Source organism: Myripristis murdjan, chromosome 9 (assembly GCF_902150065.1).
Source record: "Myripristis murdjan chromosome 9, fMyrMur1.1, whole genome shotgun sequence".
Taxonomy (NCBI): domain Eukaryota; kingdom Metazoa; phylum Chordata; class Actinopteri; order Holocentriformes; family Holocentridae; genus Myripristis; species Myripristis murdjan.
Genome location: NC_043988.1, coordinates 25,910,721 through 25,937,621, shown reverse-complemented (window position 1 = coordinate 25,937,621; position 26,901 = coordinate 25,910,721). Strand labels below are relative to the sequence as shown.

Sequence of the window (26,901 nt, the reverse complement as noted above, 5' to 3'; positions counted from 1 at the left end):
AAGCGAAAGTGAAAATTATTCCAATATTACCTTAAATAAATAAGTCTTTCACAGTTTTTCATGTTCCAGCCCCCCCAAGTTGACTTTCATTGAGCCGTGGAACCCCATTTTAAGTAACTGTGCCCTACAGACTCTGATATGAAAAGATAAACTCTCTGCTAATTATTAAATTGTTCCGATGCTGTACTTGCATACTGACAAATAGATTCAACGGGTGAGATTAAAACATGTTTCAGTAATCACTAACACATTTCTTTCCCATTGTCAACAAATTCCTGGTGAATTATATTATTATGAAATTAGATTAGGCCTATTTCTTATTCTGCTGAGCCCCTCAAGACCTCTGGGGATCCCCAAACCACACTTTGAAAACCACTGACCTGGAGATGAAAATTTGGCATAGAGAAGGTTTCTTTCCCCCGTCACACTGATAATTACTGTGACTCACTCCTGTTTACTCAGCACAAATTCCATGTCGGACTATTGTAAGTTTTGAGTGTACTGCGTCCTTTTTGTATGTCTTTTCTTTTCTTTTCTTTTTTCTTTTCTTCTCATTTTAATGGTTCATCACTTCCACAGACCGAGGACAGTCACATGTTATGGTGATATCGTCTATCTGTGTATCTGCCTCTAATGGCATAAACTGAATATACAGTTGACTCTCCAATACACTGTACAAAAATAATATCTTCCTTATGAGTGTGATTATGAATATTGCGCTTGATTGGACTCTATCCCTGGTCCACGTGTCGATGCTTCCCTCTCTGGACGCAGGGAGGCGCTGTTGAGCACCGGGCGGTGAACTTTGGTCTACAGCTGCTCTAAATGGGCGTGTTTTCTGTCTCTTCTGCCGAGTCCTGAGAGTTGATCTTCAGGAAAGAAGGCAGTGTGCTGAAGGTGGACAGGTAAGGTGATCTGCTTTAACCTAATGATAAAGTGAACAAACGAAGAGGGCTAACACAAATCTGAAACTTAAAGGCTTTTGTTGTACAGCTGGTAGTCTGTCAAGTGTGTTTATTTATGCAGATGTTTGAAATGACAGGGTTTCTTTTACTTACTGATCGGCGATATCCTTGTGGGCGGAGCCTGTGGCTGCCCTGAGACGTGTACTGTAACCTGTTAACCTGCTTCATTCCCTTTAAAGCGCTCAAAGTGTTTACTGAAGTTAAAAAGGCAATATCACAATGGACAATACCCCAGTAATACTCCAGTAAAAATAAAAGTATTTAAATGTCACTGGAGTAAATGTATTAAAGAAAAAATGTTTATTTGTCAAATAGAAAACTAGTCATTATGAAGAGTGCAGTGTTAAATGACTGATGCATTAACCTGTAAAGAATTATTTTGATGGTCTATATACTGCTGGCTAGTTTCAACTCTAGGAATATATCTTATTTTATGTTTTGGATGTTAAAGCTTATTCTGCAAGGTAGCTAGTAACTACAGCTGTGTGATAAATGCAATGTAGTACAGCACAATATATCCCTCTGAGCTTAAAAAACAAACAAACAAACAAAAACTCTCATGTTAAGTTCCAGTGCTTTTGTGCTTAAGTACACTATTTTGAGTAATGTGCTTACTTGCCACCTCTGCTCCTGATATCTGTTTTCCTACAGTAACTATGGGACTGCATGGAGCCTACAAAGCGTGATAGGTGACAAAAGGAAAAAAAGTATCCTTTTTGTCCTTTCCCCCCTCAGGCACAAGGTTAGATTTGCTAGAATTTGGCCACAGGGCTGCATTTGCACACATCTTTGTTGCAGAGAGTAAAGTGGAGATGCAGGATTACTGGGCCTTGGCCCTTTGGGGGCTGAAGATCTGGCTCTACCTCATTGTTGCCTTCATCATGGTGCCAGCCATGTTCGGCTTCTCGCTGGGCATCTCCGAGACCTACATGACCATCCTGGTCAAAACCTTGGAGGTACTGTCATTCACACTCATGTGTTCATCATAGATATACATGCACTAAACTTTGTGTATGTTACATATATATATATATATATATATATATATATATATATATTGAACATGTTGAACTGAATGTTGTTTTTATGTGTTACTGTGTTTTATTCATTATTAGCATTATTATACAAGCCATTCACCTTGCCATTAGACATATTTCCATTAGTGTTTGCATTTATAGACAGCAACGTTTTCAAATATTGACTCTTATTTGATATTCTGATCCTGCACATGGGGAAACATTATATATGTACAACATGTTGCATACGCTGTCCATTCATATTGAATACTCTTGTATGAAACATATTAAATTTTTTACACATTTTCATAAATAGACATATAATGTATGTCTAACATATATGACAAATACATGTATCCTTTTCAATTTTTTGCATCGGTAGCTGCTATTATCAATACATACGCTGAGCAGGTACGGGTATAGATACAGTAAAACCATTTAAGGAAAATATATCACTTTCATATGTGCTCATACTGTATATAAGTTACATAATGCTGAACATGTATGGGCAACACATTACATCACCATATCCAGATGGGGGACATATATATTTGACTGATATATGACTAAATATATAGCATAGGACAACATTTCTCTTGTACAGGAGCACATACACTCAGTGGCCACTTTATCAGGTCCACCTGTACAATCTAATGCAGCTCAATGCAACAGCTCTGCCATAAATTCTACCTTTTAATAAAGTTTATAATGTTCAGTTTTTGTTGACATTGTGGAGAATGTGTCAATTTAATTCTGTGTTTATTATTGAGGTTGTAGTTTGCAGAGGTCTTGTACTGGACTACATTATATTGAGAGGTGTTTCTAATTTTTTGTCCTCCCCTATTAATATACATGAGGGGGGCAGAATAGTAAACACCTCTCCATAAAATGCAGTCCAGTACAACAGCACCACTAACTATGAGCTCAATGCTAAACTTAGAATTGAATGAACACCTCTATTACTGTGACAAAAAGAAAACTTGAGCGTTATAGGCATCATAAAATTAAACTTTATGGCAGAACAGTTGGATTGGATTGTGTTAGATTATGCAGGTGGATCTAATAAAGTGAAAATAAAGATTTTCCTATGGGTACTGTCCACATAAATATGAACACCTCCTGTTTATCTCCTCCTGCAGTGGGCCACTCTGAAGATACAGAAGGCCAATGCAGAAGACCGTGCAGTCAAAGCCTCTGCATCTAATGGTGAGGAGAAGAAGAGGGTCTGTGGTTTTCGGATAGAAAGATGGATAAAAAGCTTTTGAGTTGAACGTGCTTTTCTGGTTAACACTCTGGTTCTCTCTTAAGAAACCAAAGTGTTTGTCACATCCTCTTGTTGTGAAATATCTGGGCTGTGCTGGAACATTTGACTTCGTTAGATATTACAGGTCTGGACAAGCCTGGTGAAATGATACTGCTCTGCATTGTAGAGTAATTGATTTGCCTCTACACATTTTTGGCATGCAGATAAACTGCTTAGACCTCTACTCCCCTGTGCCCTGAGGTGGATTGTTTTAGTGTTATATTTGGTGGTGCTTTGTGTTGCACCATGCCAGGGATCCTGTGCACAGAGCAGTCTCTGCATGGTACTGGCTCTCAGCAACACGAGAAACTTTATGACTGGCAGCAAGGTAAAGTTGCTCTGGGAACTCTGCCTATCTGACAAGACATAAATTACTCAACACTTTATCAGTCAGTAAGCTTATAGTCTGACCCACATGGATGGGATTCCTTCTATAGACCATACAGCCACTGGTTGTGTCAGCATCAAAGAAAGCTCCACAAAATCCACCATATGTCGATGTTATTTTGTTTAAATATGGCGAGGCAGTAGAAAGTGCTGCATTTATCAGGCATCATTATGAAAGTTTTGACCGAATATTGAATATAGAGTAGGTCATTCCAGGTTTTGGACTTTGTCCACATGCTATCAGATAATGTGGAGTCTTCCCAGGTGATGCAAACTCAACTGCTCTGAGATCTGTAAGGAGGGCAGTGTCAGCTCTCTCAAGGACCCACCCTCATTACTTAAAGACTGTTGTATGGTCAGCTCAGCTCTCACGTTATCCTGACGTATTTCAGGAAAAAAAAAATCACAAGGCCATGCTTTGGTGGGCTGTTGACATATTTGCACCGAGGTGATTTTCTTGGAAAGTCTTGGGAAACTTTTTGGTATTTACAGCTTTGACTTATGAAGTTTAATGTGTCGTGTTTGTTATCAGTGGACCATGATACATGCACCATGTATCATGGTGAAAATGGTCAGTGCAGATGGTTCCACCTGCCTTGCTAATTTCCAAGTGACAAAAGTTGTTATAGTGCCTTTTATTCCTTAACAATGTTTTGTTGCTCTTAAATATTTGAGTTGGAACTTTTTTCACATGTGCAACTCAGGAATGATTTCACTCCTTGTCTTGTCTCATTTGTTTTACTTTTATATTATTTAGACAGTGTAAAATGTAATCTCCCTGAAGAAACACATTCCTGAATGAACTTTTTGCCCCTGTAAACTGAAAACATTCTGTCTACTTACAGTACCAACAAAATCTTAAGATGTGCCAAGGCTGATTTATCTTCTAGATTACAACTGAGATAATGACTCCTGTCCTATGTCTGGGTTGGATTTAGGCAATATTTCATCTCTTCTTTTTATGGTGTGTGTGTGTGTGTGTGTGTGTGTGTGTGTGTGTGTGTGTGTGTGTGCGTGTGTGTAAGGCCTTATCCAGAGGGACCATGGCTCAATGGAGAAAGAGTTGGAAGAGCTCAGACGCAGTCGCCCAAAACCAACAGTGGGCGGGGATTTCACCCTCAGTGACTGTTTCTATTTCTGTCGTCGGGGCATTGAGAGCATTGTGGAGGATGAGGTTCATTTACGTGGTTTATATATATAGAGAGAATAAGAATAACACTGTAACAATGATGATGAAGTTAAGTTGGGTTGAAATCCATGTGTATCCATCATTAACGATGAATGTACACATATTTTGTCTTTGTTTTGATTGGCTTTAGGTGACCCAGCGGTTCACCTCGGAGGAGCTGGTGTCCTGGAACCTGCTGACTCGCACCAACAACGACTTCCAGTACATCAGCATGAAGCTAACTCTGGTCTATGGCCTGGGCGTCTTTGTGAGATACTGCATCCTTGCACCTCTCAGGTACAGAGATGCTGCACGTGACTGGCAGACGGGAAAATGCAGTTTTCTTGCAGGCAGAAATAATCCCATAGGTTTAGTTGAATCTCAGTGGGGGCAGGAAAGAGCAGCAATTTCAGTGAAGTTGGAAGTTGGCTAATATTATGAAGCATAATTTTATTGCTATTACCTGAAAAATGTGTTACAGCCATACGTAGTTTTCTAGGTTAATTAGTTAGTGTAGTTTCCAGGTTCAAGCCTGCCATAATGGCCTACAGCTGACTCTGTAATCTAATTAGAAATAATCACAAAATGTTATCATCATAAATGAAACGTGAAAACGGAGTCTTTGCGATTCATATTTTTATTTGTCTTTGAAGTTTGGGAGTTGCCTAACTTGTGCACCAAAAGCAGTGGCACTTTGGCTCCACCCATTGAGGTTTAATGCTGTGTTCGATTTAATTTGGAGATGGGAAGTCAGAAGCTGAAATTACGTCATTTATGACCTCATTTGAGTTACACCATGTCGGAAAAAAAGTGCATGCCACTACATTTGATGTTTTTGCTTGCTCTGTCCACCGATTCCAGTGTTATAGGTTTATAAAACTACTGTTGTAACATGTTAAGTGATCCAAAGCGTATCATGCTGAAAATGCAGTTAAAGTCAATTGTCAGAAATAAATATTTTCTTACTGTGCACTATGTGAGTAGTCAGGTTGGTATGATGTCAGATAATTGAGTTGGGGGAAAATGGGGTTGAGAAACCCTGCCTGAGTTCCTGACCAGGAAGTTGAGAGGGCGCTTTTTTTGCATGGGAGTTCCAAGTTTTAATCAAATGCAGCATTACTCAACCAGTAAGATCATTTCTGCCCTCAGAGAGATCTCTGATGAGTTCAATATTGGATGCATTTCCTTAAGATAAACCTCTGACTGAACCTGAGTACTCACTATTTCCAATTATCTACATCAGTGGTGTCCAGTCATGTACCATGAAAGGATGAGAGTCTGCAGGTTTTCTTTCCAACCAGCCAACAAATCAAGTGATTTTCCTGGCGATTATTACCATCAAACAGAGAGGAGGCACCAGTCAGTGAAATAATCTGGTTCAGAGTTTGGTTGGAAGAAAAACCTTCAGATTCTTGATGGCACATCGCTGGACACCACTGATGTTCATCAATCTTGAATTTTACAGCAGCATGAAGAAACAACCTGCATGTGTATTATTGTCTTCTAGAATAACCCTGGCCTGCATCGGCCTCTCTTGGCTGGTCATTGGAACATCTGCTGTTGGACTTCTCCCGAACTCGAGGTGAATACAGAACATATCTTGCAATAATTATCATGCTTTTACCATTTTTTAAAATCATTTACACTTTGACACAGATTTCTCTTTCCTTATTTGTGTTTGTTTTTATTTTGCATACATTTCTATTTTTAGGATTAAGTTCTGGCTTAGTGAGTGGGTGCACGTCATGTGCTACAGGATCTGTGCCAGAGGACTCTCTGCCACTATCCACTATCACAACAGGTAAACAAACCTTCTCACCTTATTTATACTCCAGCAGAGATCAATAGTGAGCACGTCCTCTTATACTGCCTGATCATTGCCAGTTTTGTAGTAAAACAGAGCTATCGTTTCTGGCTTGTCCTGCTTCCAGACACCTCACCATGCCACTGTGGTAACATAAATGTTTATTTTCTAAAAGCAAAGGCCTTACAAAACTCAAATTAATAATAATTTTAAGTTAGTCAGAGTGCTTAAACGCTTCCCTGGTTGTACTAGATAAATAAAGGAAAACCACATATAGAATACAAGACAATATACAATATATAATTTCCACATGTACCGATAGACATTTAAAATATTCTGCAAATATAAGTCAGCCTATTTAAATTTTAATCTAAATGAATATAATTGTATTAAATGGGTCTAACAATGTATTATCTTAACTGCAGAGAAAACAAACCCAAAAAAGGAGGAATCTGTGTCGCCAATCACACCAGCCCCATCGACATTGTGATCCTGTGCAATGATGGGTGTTATGCTATGGTATGTGAGACCAGCGAAAAATAACATTTTACATTTTTGCATCATTTTATACTTTTGTTTTTTTCCGCTAAACCATATTGTGTGTCTGTGGTTCTTACCGTGTGGTTTCCAGGTGGGCCAGGTGCACGGAGGGTTAATGGGAGTATTGCAGAGAGCCATGGTGCGCTCCTGTCCTCATGTGTGGTTTGAGAGAGCAGAGATGAAAGATCGCCACCTAGTGACCAAGAGGTCAGTTTTCCACAGCCGAGCCTCAGCACACGCCTCTCTGCATGCTTGCAATTACAAGCCTAACAGGGAAATGACAGATTTATTTGGCCAGCGTCTCTTTCTGTACCCTGCCCCTCTTTTTTTTTTTTTTACTGTTCTGACATGAAGAGAGAGATGATGGCATTTTCCTGGCAGTGAAATCTTCTCTAGATTATTGTCGTCTCACATTACACAGACAAGCACAGATATGCCACTGGAAAGTTGCTTCTGAACACTGACTCATAGAGTTTGAATTACACTATCACATTTCATATCTCCTCTCGTGCCAAATTTTTGATTTATCTTTAAAAAGTACACATTTCAAAAGTGCCATACAGTCATGCTTCATGGTACTGTCAATGATTTCCGTCCCCGTTTGCATCACTTCCAGGTTGAGGGATCATGTTAACGACAAGACAAAGCTTCCCATATTGATATTCCCAGAGGGTAAGTGTAACCATGCACACCTCCAAACATAGATCTAATAACACTTTAATGTTCGGCTTTATGTCATCGAGGATGAGAGGCTTAGATCTGTGCCTAATGGCAGTCTGGCCTCTGAATGGTGACAAAGAGGCAGCTATCGTTTTCTGTGATGCTGGACAGGGCTCACAGGACTCACCTGGTCTCTGGTTTCCACAGGCACCTGTATCAACAACACATCTGTCATGATGTTCAAAAAGGGAAGTTTTGAAATCGGAGGAACGATATACCCGGTGGCCATTAAGGTACGTCAATTTGATCTTCCCTTATTCTGACTTTTTTTCTTAGCCTATGGCTTGAAAAAAAACTGCTTTCTTTTGTACTTATTGAACTTTTCTGCATTTTTTTAAAACTTTTCCTCAGTATGATCCCAAGTTTGGAGATGCTTTCTGGAATAGCTCCAAGTACAGCATGATCAATTACCTGCTGAGGATGATGACCAGCTGGGCCCTGGTCTGCAATGTCTGGTATCTGCCAGCCATGCATCAACAGGTGTGTGTGAGACATATGCTGACACACAGAAACACATGCACACACCGCCGTCCTCCCATAACCCTCAGCACACACATGCACACAAACACATACACATAGACAATAAACTCAATTGATCATTTATTAAAAAATGGCAGGAGGGGGAGGATGCTGTCCAGTTTGCTAACAGAGTTAAGTCGGCCATCGCTCACCAGGGAGGGCTGCTAGATCTGCAGTGGTAAGATTATACTTCCTCATTTTTGTGAATTTTAATCATTTCTGAATTATTTTCCATTCCAGTAAATAATGAACTCCACATCCATATTCTCACTATTGAGTGTTAACTTATTATCTACCAAATTTCAGCTTTTAATGAACTAAGAAAATGCATTTTTAAAGACCACATAATCCTTCAACTGAAGTTAAAGCCTGAAAATCACCAGAGTTACATTGTGCAAGGTTTATGCATTGCCAAAAAAAAAAAAAAAAAAAAAAAGATATATAATAACATTTAACACTATGCTCAGTGTCACCGTGTGTCCTCACTGCACCTTTGTGCCTCTGCAGGGATGGAGGTCTGAAGAGAGCAAAGGTGAAGGATTCGTTTAAAGAGCAGCAGCAGAAGCAGTACAGCAGTATGGTGGTGGGAGACGACGCCAGCAGCAGTGACTGAAACAACCCCCTCGATGAGCACAGAGCTGTAGCTGAGTAGGAGAATATACACTGGAACGAGCCTCCAGGTGGTCTGACGGGACCAGATATGGGACTACATCTAAACCTAAAAGGAGGCTGAGTCACACATCAGATTGGACGACTGAGAGGGGGCGATCTCACTCATGCACAGAAAACACAAGAGCAGCTGAACTTCATAAGAGGAGAAGAAGAGGAGCCGAATGACGATGGCACATAGAATAGTTTAATTTTTGCAGCTGCTGTAGCTACTGTTGTAATTGAATGTAAAAAAAAAAAAAAAAAAAAGTTTGAAATGGTGACACTGTGAATGACTTTAGCTACTGGGGTTTATAACACTGGAAGTTAAATGTAGCCACTGGAAAGAAAAACTGGATTCATTACTGTTTCTTTTAACTTCATGTTATTGCGATCCATTCACAAACAGTTCAATCCCTCATGCACTGATTATTTTTTAAATAAACAATAGTTTACAGCTGCTGTGCCCATGGTATGATTAAGCAAGAGCAAAATACTTTTTCCAGTCTTAAATTCAGTTTTATAATTTTTCTCTCAAAATTATTGCAAAAATTTAACTACTTGTTTTATATACTTTGCAGTATTTTACCGCAAAATGATTTAAGTGTTTTTTTTTTTTTTTTTAACACTGATAGGCACTGTATAACACAGTTGTCAGTTTTTCTAAGAGAATCTATATAAGCAATCTTTTCCTCATTGAAAAGATGGTAATAAGCCCTTTCAATTTTTTACACAACACCTCATTACTATTACAAAGGTGAAGGGTGAACACAAAGGAAGGGCCGCGAGGGTTTGGCACTTGAATAATACATTATGATATTGTGCATTTAAAGTGCCATGCCTGAGAAGTCCACGTGAGATGCGAGGGCTTTAAAGGAGAGCACACAGTCGAGACTTTTTAGGTCTGTCTTCACCGGATGGCTGGTCTGAAGTGTCATGCCCACTCTCTCCATTCTTCTGCACGCTCTTGTCTTTGGCTCCTTAAACAAAATCGAGGGGATAAAGGGATTTATTATGGATTACGTGCATTAAAGTAATCCTGATATTGCTTTTCATTTGTTGTCCAAATTCGCAGAGCCCTCACCCTCAGTTTCTTGACTCTCACGTGGAAGATTGTCATCCTGTGTGGCCATAAAACAAACATCATTTAATCACATAAAGACATGGGAACACACATTACCGGGTTGTTTCCAAGGTCACTGCAAACGCTTTAAATTGATCAACCATGTTTTTATCAAATGACGATAACAACACTTGCCTCCATTGGTTCACTTTTCAGTTTTCTTCTCTGTGTGGTTTCCAGATACCTGCAGGAGGGAAGCCCAGTCATGTTTATTTACAACAAAAGGAGAATAAGAGGAATTATTCTTGGTTGTTGTGACAGTTTGTGAGTCGCAGCTTTCTTCAAAATGTGACTTCATATCTGGTGCTCAGTGAACCAGCCAGGAGAAATAAGCCATGGTGAAACATTTATGAGCCTGATTATCGCCCCACATCCCTATCTCCCCCTGCGCAGCTCACGATGGTATTTATTTGAACAGACAGTGTCAACATTAAACTGTGTTTATTGCTAAGCAATGAAAGGCCATAAATCTGAAGTTGTCCCATAACCATTCTTCTCAAAGGCCACATAAAACGCACATATTCACCACATTTACACCTTTATGGAAACGTCTTGAAACGATATCCACAAACGGCAGAATTATAATAGGTAAAATTGTATCCTCCACACAAAAATGAAGACTTAATGGCCGACAAAATTATATAAAACCAAGTTTCATGGCTTTACTTACACTACTGCAAACTCAACTAACCATTTATTAATTTTATTTAGTTTTGATTTAAACCTTTTCCATGTCTTTACTGATATTAGAAACATCATTCAGTCTCCGTTACTCAAGTTCTGGAATTGGATTTTAAGTATAAACTTTATATGTCGTACTCTTATTCTCGTTTTTTATGCCTAAAATGTAATTCAAAGGTAAAAGTAATATATTGTCTGTTATTTCTTTGTGATGCAGTTACTGAATGGCTTTGGTAATATGGGCTCATTCTACCATGCCAGTAAGACTTGGGAGTGAATAAAGATTGTTGTTTTGCACCTTTATCAGATCATTATGAAAAGTAAACAGCTCAGAGCACATAATAAAAATTACAATAAAAAATCTACCCACCGTTTTAGATAGGAATCACAGTTCCTGCTGACTGGTTTGGTTTCCCTCTTGAGCCCATCTGGTGTCCATATTATGGATGCATCTACTCCAACATCCACCCTGCCTGTCGCTCCAGATGAAATAGGCATCTCTATCTCCAGAACTACATCCCAACACCAACAATGAACCCCCCCAAAAAAATACTGGGATTTTTTTTTTTTTTTCAATTGAGTAGTGCTTGCCTTGCAGTCCTGGACACAATCCTGCTGTCTTGGTGGCGATCCTGTGTGACCGGGAAAACGCACAATGCCTCAGGCACTGCACTTTATGGAGGAGTTTGTTGTTGTATCCATGGCAACGGTGTCCCATAAGACAGGAGCTGCAGCGGGCCTCACTAACCAGTGACCTCCCCATGCTTTACTTGACTTCACTTGAGTCGAGTTTAGCTGAACATTTTCAAACACAACACTAAAGAAAAGACTTAAATGCCTTTAAAATGATCAATGCTGATTTCCCCCAATTTTTTCCCCCTCAACATTGCAACCAATTAAGTTTTGCTTGTAATGTATTTTTTGGGGGGGGATTTCACATGCAGGGGTATGATTTTGGAAATGTAAGAAAAAATGTAAAATAACCCTACATTCCTTTTAAAATGATCAAGGATAAGTAGACCCTAGTTTTATCTTTTAGTTTAGAATAGACTGGGATAAGGATGGGGATAGGACAGTTAAGGTGTTTTGTTGTTGGGTTGTTGTTGTTGTCTCAGTCAGCAAAATGTGCAGCAAATCAGGAGAGAAACCAATGAGGAGCACAACACTTTAATCCTAATGGCACAGAAAGAGGTGAATCATTTTTTATTATGCAATCAAGTACAACCATTTTGTCATTTTATCATTTTTATCAGTCACTGAGGAAAACAAAACACATAATGCACATACTTTTTAAAAAATTGTAAGGCACATATTTTTCTATTTCATATTTCTTTTTATTTTCTTATAATATAATTTTTCTCTTGAGAACTGAGAAACTGCCACTAACCTACTTTCCCCTCGGGGATCAATAAAATATTTCTAATTCTGATTCTGATTTGGGCAAAAGACATAAACTATGTGAATAGAAAAGAGATCACTTCAGTACATTTATTAGATCTACATTCAGATTCAGAGATTTAGATGAACTTGTGAGTATAAATACATTCACTGCAGTCCTTCTTAGGATTCCTCTTTCTCATCTCCATGCGTGATGATGTAGCAGAGCGACTTGTAGTCGATGTTTCCCGACACGTCGATAGGAGCCAGAGCGAAGGCCTGATCCACCTGGAGGGTTTGAGACGTGAGAAAGGCCGGTGAACTCAGTGGAAAAGGGAAGGAAAATGTCACAATCAGTCACTTTTTGAACCAAACAGCTGCTGAAATAGAAATCACAAACCTCCTCTGATGTGAATTTATCAGCCTGGTTCATCAGTAGTCGCTTAAACCTGGATTTAAAAAGGCAAAAGAAAGGATACATAAAGTTGTTGGGCTACGAACTTTGCAAAGTTGATTAAAATGAAAGGTTCATTAACTAAGGGATTTATCTCACTCATCCTTGTTGACAAAGCCCGTCCCGTTAGGGTCAAAAAGCTTGAAGGCAGCCAGTATGGTGTCTTCAGGGTCAGTGCCTGAAAACAACACGGACAAACAGCATCTCATGTTCATCAAGGGAAGAGGGCAAATCCAAGTGTCAGTCATGGGTCTTTTGAAGTTCAAAATAGTTGTTGGTTTATTGACTCTCAGAAAGTTTTTTTGTTGAAGCAATCTGAGAAGAAACTCACCGTTAAGTTTCTCCCCAAACAAAGTCAGGAAAACAGTGAAGTTGATGGGACCTTTTCCCTCATTCAGCATCTCATCCAGCTCCTCGTCCTTAACATTGAGTTTTCCTAGTGTACAGACACACACACACACACACACGCACGCACATGCACACACAGAACAAACCAATTTAATCCTTAATTTGATATTTAAACGTTACAGGAAGAGCAGGGAAGCTGGTAAAGCTCCATAATGTTATCCTCCTTTGTCTGGGTGGAAAATGAATGTTTTTGTTGGAGGATGCTGATAACAAATGTTTTTAATTTTTGAACATTTGGTATAAATTAAATGGAGTGGAATACCGAGCTGTGCGTACGTCTCCCTCAGGTCCTGCTTTTTGATTACACCGTCTCTGTCCTGGTCAATGCAGCCAAAAGCCTGAGGGAAGAAACGAAGCACAAATCAAAATGCTTCTGAGAAACTTTCAGCAAAAACAAAAAGACTCACAGCTAAAGTTTTAGCCTCTGTTCAATATGGAGCAGCCAATTGAGAGAAGCTCTTGGTAAGGCTGAAATTTGTTGAAATAGAGTATTTAAAGTTTCACAGTTCATGATAAACATGTCTTGCTCTTCATTCACCGAGTGATTGAAAGATTTTAGCCACACAAAATGTTGTGGGTATTTACCAGGAAATAAAACTCGCTCTTTATAATGAATTAATGATTCTGTTATGTTAGATGATTCTGCTATTAGATGCTTTTCAAAGATTATCATGGCCAAGAGTGGGCCGAATGCATGTTTATGAACAGTTATAAAGAATAAACAAAAATTCCACTTGTCATTGCCCAGATTGCACAGATTTTTTTTTTTTTTTTTTTTTATGGAAAGCCCTGCTTAGGAAAGATACTTAATCCTTCTTTTTTGATTTTGAAGATAGAATGGGGATATACTTTATTTGAGAAATGATCTGCTCCCTTACAAACAGAAATTTGTGCTGGAATAGCTACAGCTTTGTGGCAAATGTCATGTTGACATGACTGTGAATTTGGGGGGAAAATGTTAAAATAATTAGGTTATTTTAAAATACAAATAAATGATTTTAAATAATATATATATTTTAAAGATAGATAGATAGATAGAATTTATTGTCTGACCCAGAAGGTGCCAGAAATTTTCCTTTGACAAGGCTCAAAAAAAAAAAAAAAAAAAAAGAGAGAGAGAGAAAACATTTCAAAATAATTTGCTGAGTGGCCGGTATGACCTTTCAAAAGTTGATACCTCCATTTTGGCTGTGACAGTATGGCGGCAGGGCAACATACCTCCTTGAACTCCTGTATCTGCGACTGCTCGAACATGGAGAAGACATTGGAGCAGGTCTTCTGGGCTCCTCTCTGTCTCTTATTAGCAGCCTTCTTACTTGCCTGAACACCGTGCAAATAATCAAATAGAGTCATGTGATGCTGATAACACCAGATCACTCAGTCTACACAGACAAAAAAGTCACTGAGGGTAAATAAAGCACTGCCACTACAGATTCAAGTTTCATATAGCAGATACTTTGATAGATTTTTTTTTTTTTTTTCAATATTTAGGCGGTAACTTTTCAGAAGAACTACTTTCAGAACAATTACAATGCACACACCAACTAATAACACATGAACAGGCAAGTTTTGAATTACTTGACAAATTATATCAGTTATATAAAAAAAAAAAACCCTGAAGGTTTTGTTGACATACTCACCATGTCTGTGCGTGTGTGTGTGTGTGTGTTTGAAATCTGTTGCCTCCCAGACTGGGTGAGATGCTGGGATGGGTTTTATGTATGGCCCATGTTATCTGCCACCGTCCTATAATAGCCTATGGGAGGCAACACAGCCCCTTACATGGCCGTCCCGTCTCTCTGCGAGTCTCTGAAGGGACCTGATAAGAAGTGAAGTACCCAGGATTCCTGCAGGCTGGAAAATTGAGATAGACAGAGCAAAGAGGGTCTGGGAGAGAGAGTACAGGGGGCAGAGCGTGGCCTGTGACGGTTTCCAGCCACCCCACTGTCAAATAATGTTACCCCTCAATGTTACTGAATTTAAATAAAGATTTGATGTAACTTTCATTTGCAGCTATATTTGTCCTAATCCTGTTTTTTTTTTTTGTTTTTTTTTAACAAACAAACATAAACAGTAATATAATTTAAGTTACACACCATGAGTGAAGAAGCTTTTTCTTGTAAATGTAATAATCGTGACATTATGGGATTTTTATTACACTAAGAAGAGGATCATCGATTTTGAAATGTCAATCACACATATTGATCACCAGCCATCTCTTCCATACACATTCATTCAGACGAGACAACACAGTTAATGACCAAAAATGCGAATGGTTGACAGTTTTGTATTTATTTTATTACATGCATATTTACATAAATATTTACAGTTTTTTCCAGTTACAACTTTTGAAACCTGATCATTTCAAACTTGCAATGAATACCAGTAATATAATAACATCAAGGGTAAGTAACTTTTATTACATTAAGTGGGACATTGTAATGTTATACTCACAGCTGTTAATAGTTTATTACATTATTGGGTAGTTATTACACTAGTAGAGTTTTGATGTTGTCTTACAGCAGCATTTCTCAGTCCAGGAGGTCCTGGGCTTGTTCACCTACACAGATAATTGTTTATTTGAACTTATTACTTTCAGATCCTAGTCTGATTTATCAGTAAAAATGTCATATAGTAAAAAAGTAGTTCATTTTTAAATTATTTGCAAGAGACAAAATATAGACACTCACTTAAAATAAAGAAATTTATCATAGAGCACTTTTATTTACAGTGAAGCCTATTCACATTCAAAACACACTATTCATTACGAAGCACATATCAAAAATTAAGACGTTTTGGCTAATATAGTGTTGTAAACATAACTTAAATATACAATACACAAGACATCATTGCACTCCAGCAGCAAAGACCACACAATTAAGCAATCTGATTTTAACACCTCTGAGTTTAAGTTTACAACAGCATATACAAAAAATATGAACCGGCCAGTTTGCACTGGTATTATATTACATTATCATCAATAATACATTAACCATTTTCAAAATAGGTCAGTTTATACCCAAACACTTATGGGACAGTCAGTGACACACAAGGAGCATGTATTTAGAAATAGCTTTCATGCCACCTAATGTTTCTGGGTGCAGCAGTGAACCTATATTAGACATTCAGAAATGTACTGAAATTGCTACAAGTGGGTGGTTTTTTTTTTTTTTTTTTTTTTTTTTCTAATACTACAAATTGGTCTCTGCAATACAAGTTGTTGCTGGTTTCTTGTCGGTGCATCTTGACACGGCGAGGTCCCCTCCTCACACACTGACACACTTCCCACAGCCAAAGCCTGGAAAAGGCTGGAGCTGCACATCCATGGATGAGGACTCGTCAGCTTTCTTTGGTCAGAGTTCATCCCAGCCTGCGTTGCTCTGTCCTGGTGGGCGGACTGTTCACCGCACAACACCATTACTGTGTCAGCATGCAAGCTGCCATCTTACAGGCCACTGCCGAGATAAGAGCTGCCCCACGGCCGCTCCCCTCCTCCGACTGGATGAAGGTGATCTCGCAGTGAGGTGTTAGCTCCCTGACAATTTTGTGGAACCTGTCTTGGAAACTGGAAGAGAGGAACAAGAGGCTTAGTGTGCAACATCAGTCATATCTCTCTCAACACTTCTTCACCTTCTCCCTCTTTTTTCATTTCACCCTCTGTTGCATTTCCTATTTAAAGAAAGCTGTCAGTCAAAGGAAAAAGCTCTGACACTTAAACATCAGCAAAAACATCAACTCATGAAGCTCATGAGTTACTTTATGATGAAGCAATGTCATTTAATAGTTTGATTATCTAGTTGGGGAGTTCCTATATGTTGCACATGTAGGAATAATACAGATGCAACATGTCTTGTGGTTGCAATGCGTTATAGTCAACTCAACTGAGACTATTCCTGGTAGACAAATGTTATCTCTGCCTCTCCCTGTGGGACTGTTGAGTGTTGGTGCAAAATGGGTCTTCAAAGAAGTCCTTGCTTTTTAATTCATAGGGATGGACACCAAAACCTAGCATTTACCACTGATGTTTTAAATAAAAAATAGAAAAGGGTTCTGAGATCTGTTGTGCTCATCATGTCAAGTCTGTTAAGGCTGCTTATCCATGGGAATAAGAAAAATAAACAATCAGATAGTGTTTTAAGGTGGGTTTTTCATGTAAAGATAGTAAATAACATTTTTTGCATGATTTTCAAATTCTTACATTTCTGGCTTCTGCAGAAAGTGGCTCTAGGAAAGCACATGGAGGCACATTTTGTAAACTGAGAAGTTTTTATTCTAAATCTCAGCTGACCACCGCTCGGCCCGCCCCTCTCCTCACCATGGGTGCAGCTTGTAGACAGAGCCGTCGACGCCCACTGTGATCTTCAGGGCCTCCTGGCTGCGTCGCTCCCTCATCAGGTTGATGACACCAGCGAGACCGGCTCCACACATATGAGCCGAGCGAGTGGAGACGCTCTCACACACCAGACGCACAATGTCACAGTCCAGCTCTGATGGCAGCACACCCAGCGAGGACAGGATGTTGTAGATCTGCTTCCTGTCCCCAGAGTCACTGATAAACACGACAGATAAATAAATAAATAAATAAATAACAGATGTAAACTTTCAGCAGTGCATGTTTCGTGAAGCATATTTCATTATCATCTATTAACGCTGAAAAGATCAACTGATTAATTAACATATATTTCAATATGTAAAAGAATATTTTTACACAATGCAAAACTGTTTTCATTGTATTTTATTACTTTATTGCTTCTATTGTGTTTAATTCCCTCTGTTTTTACTGCTTTCTTGTATTCTATTCATGTGCTTATATTCTTTTATTACATATTTCTTTTTGCTGCTGCAACCCACAGGGATGAATATTATGGTATTTTTTCATAATCAACACTTTATGAAGCAGCAGTTGCTCTAACTTGGTGATTACAGCCACGTCAGGGCTTGAAGAGCCAGATTCTCACCTCTCCACCTGTGAGACGAAACGCGCCTCGAAGCTGCCACGTGTCTTCAGCAGATCTGAGGCTTCACCATTAAAGAGCAAGTCTTCATTGACCAGCTTCATCATGACCAGTCTGACCAGCTCGCCCATGTACTTCCCGCTGATCAGCTTCTCATATCTACAGGCAAGGAGCAAGAGGAGGGCGAGTGAGTTAAAAGACCAGAGAAGAAGTGTGGAAAGGTGAAACAAGTGAGAGGAGACTGGGATAGTGAAGGAAAAAGCAATGATATGTGCGTCACCAAACATGAGCAAACAACTTTCCTTTTCTACAAGGGTTGGGGAAGAGGGAGAGCGGAGCAGGACAGCAACCTGCTCCTCCCTCTGGGCCCGAGAGCTAAAGAGGCTGAGCAAGGCTGCAAGGGCTCAGCAGTTGTCTTGTCTGTCAGTGCGAAAGGTAAACAGCCATTAGGCCTGCAGGCGCTATGGCAAGCACTGCAGAGAGATCATTAATCTGACACCCCCGGCCGCTAACTGAGCGCTGACGTATGACGCCAACCACTCACAAACATCCACAGGAAAAACAGCTGGTACCTTAGCAACCACACAGAGACCAGGGATGAGAGTCAGGTGAGTATTGCCACATGTGAATATCTCACTCTCGACACTCTCTTTGACTTTCAGCCACAGGTGAATTGGAAAATACAAATTTCCTATAGGTGTGAGTGTGCTGATGTAGATTGGTATATGTAGTATCTATATTATGGTGTGTATACTGTATATAGTGATGTAGCAAGGCATATGACATGTAGATGATGTTTTTCCTCAAGGCCTTGGACACATGCTTGTGATAAACAGCTCCACAAATAAATGTGACTTTACATTTTTGACTGCTGTGGCCTACTAAATGCAGCCTACGACTCACAGTTGGCATCCAGGGTTTATTGAGGTCTCGTCCACCACTCGGTCATACTCCAGTCTGAATTCCTCCAGCTCCCCGTTGTCTCCAAATGCCCCCCACTCGGTGTTCACACACATCCGGCCCTCCTCACCCTCCACCAGCTCCACCGTCCGCATCTCCTCCATGTAACACGCATTGCAGCCGGTGCCTAGGACAGAGATGTGCAGATATTGATCACTGATGTGTTTAAATGTGTCTCTGTGTGTCTTTATGGGCGTCTGTGTGCTTGTCAGTGTGTATATAACATGCATTTATGTGTGTGTGTGTGTGTGTGTGTGTGTTGATGGCTACTCACCAACTATCATCCCAACTTCACAGCTGCGATCCTCATAGTAGCAGGAGATCATGGTGGCCACTGTGTCATTCACCATGGCAACCACATCCATCTCAAAGTCCTGAACAGTATGGCAACATCAAAATGTATTCAAAATAATTATCCGGGTGACATGTCTTTGTTAATGTCTTTGTTTGTCTGATGGAGCTTACCCCTCTCCTCTTGATAGCGTCTCTCAATAAACCCACAACATTGTTCCCTTCTGCCCCAGAAGCCTTGAAGCCTTTGGTCCAGTTGAGGAGGATTCCCTGTGAGAAACAAATATGAAAATCTGTTCAGTCTCTATCATAAATATCTGCACTATCAATGAAAAAGCAATCGTTAGAGCAACAAATTAAAACGAATGTGCAGCAGTGAGAAACAAAGTTGAACATGAGGTATTTTTTTCCACGACAGCATGTTGTTATGTAATCAGTCCTTATTGCTGATCTTCTCATTGCATAATAAGTTACCTAATGCTCTAGGTTTCAAAGTGGGATCCAGAGACCCTCAAGGATCATTGAGGGAAGTCAAAGGAGTGTAATTTTACTATAATTAAATTCAATACATTTTTTATGACACAAACACCTAAAAAGAATGAGTGATTATTGCAATATTATGATGATGATTATGAAATTGAAACAATTTAATTCTGAACACAAACCAAAAAAATATCTTTTCATATCAGGATCCCTGGGGCAAAATCACTTCAAAAAATGAGGGTCTGCGGTTTAATGAAAATCAACTTCTGGAAATCTGAAACATTAAAAAGTTTGAAGTCCCTTGGCCTAAAGCATGACGGCCTTCAAAGCACCTTGTCAATGTCCTCGTGTCGTACGGGAAAAGAGAAAGTAAAACCCAGGGGAAGCTTCTTGTGTTTGATTTGATGTCTGTCCAGGAAGTCTGAGATGCACTCGGCAATGTAGTCAAACAGCTGCAGACAGAGAGAGAGAGAGGGAAAGGTTGTGAGGATACTCTAAAACTTTCAGTGTCTCCACAAAATAAAATCCATATTAATTTACCTGTGTGAGTACAAAAGTGTTTACATACTAAGTTCAAAACCATCAGAGTTGATTTAGCATTTTTAGGGTAGCTTTGAATACCTACTACCATTTCAGCTTCATGAGTGGACAAACAATTCTGCAATCAACATTTTTCCAAATCCAAATAACCATCTTTTTTTAAAAAACAAAACTAGACAATGTGCTGTGAGTACGTGGACACTAACCATTTCAGCAGTCCCCGTCATGGCGTCTTCAGGGATGGAGTACATCTGATTCTTGGTCTCCACCTTCCAGCCCCTCTCCTCGTCTTCGCCCACCTTCACCAGCATCACACGGAAGTTTGTTCCCCCGAGGTCAAGAGCCAGGAAATCTCCCACCTCTGACACAACACATACATCTGACTGCATTAATCCACTTTCACTGACCGGCGTAAAAGCATCAGATTCCTGCCATTCACAAACAAATGCAACTTAGCGACATCTACAGGATTTTGTCTGACGGGTTTAGCATCTACCTGAGCCTTCTGGGGTGGAGCAGACGTAAGTGGGAAGCATTTTGACGCTGGCTTCTTTGTGCGTCTCTATACGCAGTCCTCTCTCCATCTCACGCTGCATCCTCTTCATCACCTCTTTTAGCTCCTCTTTATTTAGCCTGAACTCCGACAGCATCTGCTCCACCTGCACGGCGACAAGAGCAGAGTGTAAAATGTGATGCTTTCACTCATTGTCAGATTTTAATAAGAGAGCATGGCATGATGAAAAATGGAAGGGAAGACATGGAAGGAGTACAAATTAAAGATAACAGAGGGCACAGACACGTGGTGTAGACCAAAGAAAGAAAAAGCCAAAATTTAAGCAGTACTGCTACAGAGTTCTTGTGTACAACTACTGTATGTTTTCGACAAGTCACAGGAGAAAGTAATATCTGAATATCTAATACAAAGCATCTGAGCCAGAGCTTCCCCTCAGACACCATGGAGCAATCTGTGTGCAAGGACTAAGGTTAATTCAGGCAACACTTACACCAGCATTAAAAAGCAAAACTGTAGCATTACTCTGAGCAGGATTTGCTATGAGCTCTTCTACCTAAACAGAGAGCGTGGCATGAAATCTGTGCCTTACCATGAAGATTTTTTCAACCACCGAGCTGTAGCTACAGGGCATCTTCACCATCTGGTTGAGGTGAGAGCTGACACACGGCATCTTCACAAGCTTAACTAAATGAGCCTCTCGGTGTGTATCTAGGTGTGTGGTGAGTGTGTGTCGGTCCTGTGTGTGTGCAGAGCCACTGAACTGTGAGTACCATTGAGTAAGAACCTCAGCTGTTTTTATGCACAGGTGAAGTGGGCTGGTCACAGGAGACAGAGGCCTCTGTGCACACACAAATGCCCACCCCCTTCCAAAACTCTGGCCATACAGTATGGGTGCACACACACACACACACATGCACATGCACACACACACACACACACACACACACACGCACACACAGAGTAGTATGACCCCATCCATGATGCAAGTGAAAAGACAAACAAAAGCTACCTATTTTCTTAAGAGGGCTCCACTTTGGACCATGGAGTGAGCTTTATGTCCGTTTAAACTTTGTTTCAGTACCAAACCCAGAAATATTTCCAATATACAAAGCTTTTGGATGGATCAATAGTTTGGACATTCAATCTCTACCTTGACTCTGTGGGCAGTTTCATAATAATTGAATTAAAACAAATAATTATTTCACATTTCAACATGTTAACATATTTTTAGGGAATGGTAGCACAAGACAGAAGTCACACACGTGTTAAAATGGATGCTTTGAGAATGAACAAAAGAACCCATGAAACATCACTGACCTGTTTCTTTCAATACATTCTCTGCTTTTTAACATTAAATTTAATCCTGATTCCTAGATTTTGTGAATTCTATGATATCATGATGATTTTTTTTTTTTTTAAATGGCTTCACAATGATAATTTTGCACACCACTAAATCATCTGATCCGAGTATTATACATGACTTTGTGACCTCCCAACACAGAGTTAAGATAAGTTTGGTAAATTATTGCTTGTTAACATGTGACAGGGTCAGTTCAACCTACTGACATTTTTACAGAATACCGACGAGCAAATCTGAACCATCTGGTGTGAACGTGGATCATTTCATTGAGAAGTATCACGCCAGCTGGATTGCTCACTGATGCCATATTAAGCCCAGTTACACAATATTTGCAAAATTAGTAACACATCTAAAATTAGCAACGGTAAGGGATGAATGACCTCTAAAACCAACAATGGCATGTTGCAGGTGAAGGTCTCTTGGGCTTATCTCCACCAATAGCTTACTGTTAGCTGTGACCCCTGGTTGTGTGTCAAAAAAGAGGCTCCAGAAATAGCCACGAGACCCTTTAGCCCACTGCCCTGACTATAGGATATCACAGTAAACCCACTCACAGTGACACTGACCTGAGGACAAACACACACAGTTATACAAAATACATATTTCTGCCCACTGTTTATATTATGTATGCAATTATCCTGTTATTTGCTGAACTGCTAGAGGAAATCCCTCCATCTGGGATTCTGCAGGTAAAGTGCATACTGTACAATGTGTTTTATACTGTGTTGGCTAAGAAACCCAGCTGCTGGAGTACGAATTTGGACAAGCTGTTATGACTCCGGACAGCCACACTGTGTTCATCATCTGACTGGATTTAAGGTAAGGTGACTAGTGGGAACCTGGGAAGATTGATCTGCAGTAAAGCACTTACCTGAAATGATGAAGTAACTTTAAAGATCACACAGGGACACACACACACACACATGCACATACACAGATTTGGTTTGGTGTGGTTTGGTTTGTGTCGAGTCCATTTATGGATAAGAGTTGAATGTGTGCCAAGTGCTTGTCCATAGCTGATTATCCGGCTAATTTAACCAAACGGGTTGTTTGCACAGAGCCTGATGGATCTCCACTCACCCAGCTGCCTCTCTCAGAGTCAACTTCAAAGACCAAGCCACCATGTTATTCAATTACAGGAAAGGGAAATGTAAGGATGTTTAGGCTTAAATTACATCATACATGGAGCTGTTTATGTCATCGCCTTTTCATTGCTACAGTTGAGCTGATTCATTAAGATCAGGGCTGCAAGGTGGAGTGGGTTCACCTCACTGTGCCCTCAGCTGTGTCATGGTGCAAGAAATATTTACTCTACACCCTGGGGAAAGATGGGTCAAAAAGATACAACAAAGAGAGACAAAACAAGCAATCTTACTGTATGTATCTAGAAATGGAGAAAAAGGTATTCATTGTATCTTTTCACTCAAAGGATTCTGCAGTTTTTGCCAGGTGTAATTTTGTAACGTTTTTGTGTGGTGAATATTTCAAGAGACATCAGTGGACATCAGGATGGCCTTGGGTTAGAAAACATGAACAACAGCCTAAGCAGAGACAGTGACTGGTGTTGCAGCTGCAGTGCAGAGAAATGCTTAAAAAATGCTCTTTCACAATAAACCGAGCGCCAAACTGGAACATGGGCTCTCCAGCAGAGGACATCAGGACTCTGGTAGTCTACACAAGCTGCTATCTACTTTCCTACTTACTTATTTACTTACTGTGACTTACATTACTTACTTACTTATTTATGTACTGACTCACTTTCTTGCTTGTTTGCTCACTCATACCATTTAATGATAGGCTTGCACCCTTGCTTATTATTTAGTGACGTTTACTCTTGCACCTTTAGATACTCAAGCAATTTAATTTTTGGCTGAACTTGCTTGCATACTCACACACACACACACACACGTGCACGCGCGCGCACACACACACACACACAGACTTATTTACTTATTTACTTAGGCATTGGCTTACCTTTTCACTTACTTGCTGACTTACTTAATTACTTACTTAGGCTGCTTAATGTTGAAATACAAAAAGTTTTTTTTCCCTCTTAATTAACATATCATTATGGTATCCATGTGCATGTTGGAGGATGGTAAAACTACAAAACGGGCACATTTGTTGTGGCTGGAGACGTTCTCCACACTCTGCCACTGAGAAATACCAGAGGTATCAATCCGCTTGTCAGTTTGCGCCTGGCCTGGCTGACAGCGCCTGTTGAAAACACCCTTTAAGCCTTTTCAGCCTTTAAACTGTAAACTACAAACCAGACTGATCCACCACAGATGCTCCAGTTACAACCTCAGATACACACAGATACTAATACATACAGCGCAACATAATATACAATCTCTGGACAGCCTATTGTCACATCAACATATTTACATCATCCCATGACATTCTGCTTTCAAATTTCAACACTTAAGTAAATAATGTTTTGCTTTCAAGTTACCTGGCTGGCTGAGGACATTGTCACCCTGCCACACATGGGATGCTCCCCTGTCTTTGTGGAACAAAATGGAAAGTTACGGATTTCCCCTTTAACTAGTGGCTTACTTGATTGCTTGCTTACTTACTTATTTAATCACTTGCTTACTCAGTGATGCAACCTAACAGCTTAGGTGAACCTACCTGATTTGTAATTCAATCTAATGTAATTTAATGGCCATGTAATTCTTGGCTTACTTACTTACTCTGACTGAATTGTGTACTGTCTTATTTATCTGCTTCCTTACATGCTGGCTGGCTTACTTTTTTTTTTTTTTTTTTGCTTACTTGTATGCTTACCTCCTCACATCATATGTTTCAGTCAGTGGAAAAATAAATCTCTTCACTTTACTCCCTCCAAGTGTCAGGACTTTGCACCTACATCATTAACCATGTCCACTACAAGAGTTTGACTGAAAACCCACTGAGGAGCATTCAAATGTTGCTGCTGCTGCTGCTGGACAGACCATCTCAGTGGAAGATCAGCACTGACAAAACTAATGGAAGCAAAAGTGCAAATGTCACTCCAGACTCCATCAGCATGTTGTGGCCAGTTTCTTGGTGAACACAGCATCTGTGTAACTTAGTGGGTTCAGTGTCAGGCTTGACAAAATAGATCAAATCATGCTGGATTTACTTAAAAACCTGATGCGTCAGTATTTTAATAAATGTAAATCTAAGAGGGGGAGTGTCAAACTAAAAGGTATGGAGGAGTTGCGTGTTATCCCTGATGGGCCATGCGCAAAGGGAACAAAATGACCTTAAAACAGAGAGCATTTTCCTTTAAATCATACTTATGATTATTTCAAGGAGCAATATATTTAACCCCTTGGTCAGTAGTGGTGCTATTTAATAACGAAAAATTGCTATAGTCGCATTATATGCGTTTAAGGACATGTAGTGCATCTTAATACACGATACTAAGTTTAATTGGCATCTTTTATTACTTTAATACATAGGTTTACATGAACTTAAAGCTTTGCCACTGATGACTGTATTTTTATAACATATGTTTTTGCACAAAGGGAGTTTTTCCCATTACCTTAACCCTACAGTTTTTTTTTTTTTATTCATGCTCCAGAAGCAGCTGCTTCACATGTAAACCTCTATTTTCAGTCGCTGCAACTTTTACATTTTCTTTGCCAAAGTGTCCTGATCAATAGAAATAAGTGCAGATGGGAAAGAAGACAAAACTAACCCTATAGGCTAAGAGGAACACATGGACGCAGTATCATGCAGGAGCTCAGGGCTTTAACCAAAGCATATGCATTTAAGGCGACAACAAGTGGATCTTAATGAACTGAGCAGCATCAGATTTTTTTTTTCTTTACCTTTTCCATCCTATCATGACGAGGATCCATGTCATACATTTTCTGCCGACCATGGGTGCTCTGCGGTGGAAGAGTGCTCGTCCTTTCCAGGTAGGTTCCAGGTGATTTATTGCGCAGGTTTTGATTTAATTGTGTTGTAACTCTTCGTCCGTGCGGTCTTTAAATGAAGATGTAGTCCTTTGCTGCAAACAGGCCAAACCTTAATGTATTTCCAGCATGTCTCAGCCAAACCATGTTGTATTTAGCAGTATTTTTGCAGGCGAATTAGGATATTTGTTGAAATGCAATCTTTCAGAAAAGCGGAAAAACTTTAATTAACGAATAATTTATGGGTTGATCTTCACTCTTGCGCACAGCAGGTAAAGTCAACATCCATATGGGCTCACTGGACGCTGCCGCGGTGATCAGCTCCAGCAGTCAGTTCACCAAGCAAAGAGACATCAAACATTCAAATTCCCAGCCAAAATTATTTCTTTTCACCATGCGATCCTTAAATGTTGAAACACTGCAAAGGAAATTATTGAGCAGGAAGCGGGAAGACGCTGTTCATCTCACTGGCATTGTCATTTATCATCTGTGGCAACCAAACCTTGATTCCAGGGGAAAATAAAATATTTCTTGCTCTGCCACAACCACCCTGTCAACAGATGCGCCTAAAGATGGGCTCTCTGTCTCCATGCCAAAATGTTTTCAATATGTTGCCCAGGAAATGAATTTACCGGCACACTTCGGTTATGGAAAACACTTAGCCTACCACTGAGTTAAGTGGCCAGGAGGAAATTGTTAAATGGGGCAAAATTAGGCTACCTAGGAAAACATCAAATGGTGGTGCCAGATCTTTGGTAGAGAAGCCAGTTGGTGAAC

General features: G+C 39.8%; 3 protein-coding genes across 3 annotated transcripts; 1 reads left to right on the top strand and 2 right to left on the bottom strand.

The window, feature by feature from the left end:
- The first annotated feature begins 813 nt into the window (after window positions 1-813).
- On the top strand, window positions 814-9,423 carry agpat9l (1-acylglycerol-3-phosphate O-acyltransferase 9, like). The gene is made up of 14 exons (XM_030061115.1): window positions 814-905; window positions 1,617-1,921; window positions 3,121-3,187; window positions 4,697-4,845; window positions 4,991-5,136; window positions 6,347-6,421; window positions 6,551-6,640; window positions 7,069-7,162; window positions 7,275-7,390; window positions 7,800-7,855; window positions 8,051-8,136; window positions 8,255-8,383; window positions 8,521-8,600; window positions 8,930-9,423. The coding sequence occupies exons 2-14, from the start codon at window positions 1,778-1,780 to the stop codon at window positions 9,033-9,035; spliced, it is 1,338 nt and encodes a 445-aa protein (XP_029916975.1). The 5' UTR covers window positions 814-905; window positions 1,617-1,777; the 3' UTR covers window positions 9,036-9,423.
- Window positions 9,424-12,434: 3,011 nt separating this feature from the next.
- myl7 (myosin, light chain 7, regulatory) lies at window positions 12,435-14,466 on the bottom strand. The gene is made up of 6 exons (XM_030059687.1): window positions 14,332-14,466; window positions 13,376-13,451; window positions 13,037-13,141; window positions 12,805-12,883; window positions 12,652-12,700; window positions 12,435-12,539 (listed from the first exon to the last, which is right to left on the bottom strand). Exons 1-6 carry the CDS (start codon window positions 14,464-14,466, stop codon window positions 12,435-12,437), a joined length of 549 nt encoding a protein of 182 aa, XP_029915547.1.
- Window positions 14,467-16,530: 2,064 nt separating this feature from the next.
- Window positions 16,531-21,541, bottom strand: gck (glucokinase (hexokinase 4)). Its single transcript, XM_030060038.1, has 10 exons — window positions 21,446-21,541; window positions 20,839-21,001; window positions 20,549-20,703; window positions 20,135-20,254; window positions 19,494-19,589; window positions 19,303-19,402; window positions 18,972-19,155; window positions 18,072-18,227; window positions 17,429-17,662; window positions 16,531-16,678 (listed from the first exon to the last, which is right to left on the bottom strand). Exons 1-10 carry the CDS (start codon window positions 21,524-21,526, stop codon window positions 16,531-16,533), a joined length of 1,437 nt encoding a protein of 478 aa, XP_029915898.1. The 5' UTR covers window positions 21,527-21,541.
- Window positions 21,542-26,901: the final 5,360 nt, after the last annotated feature.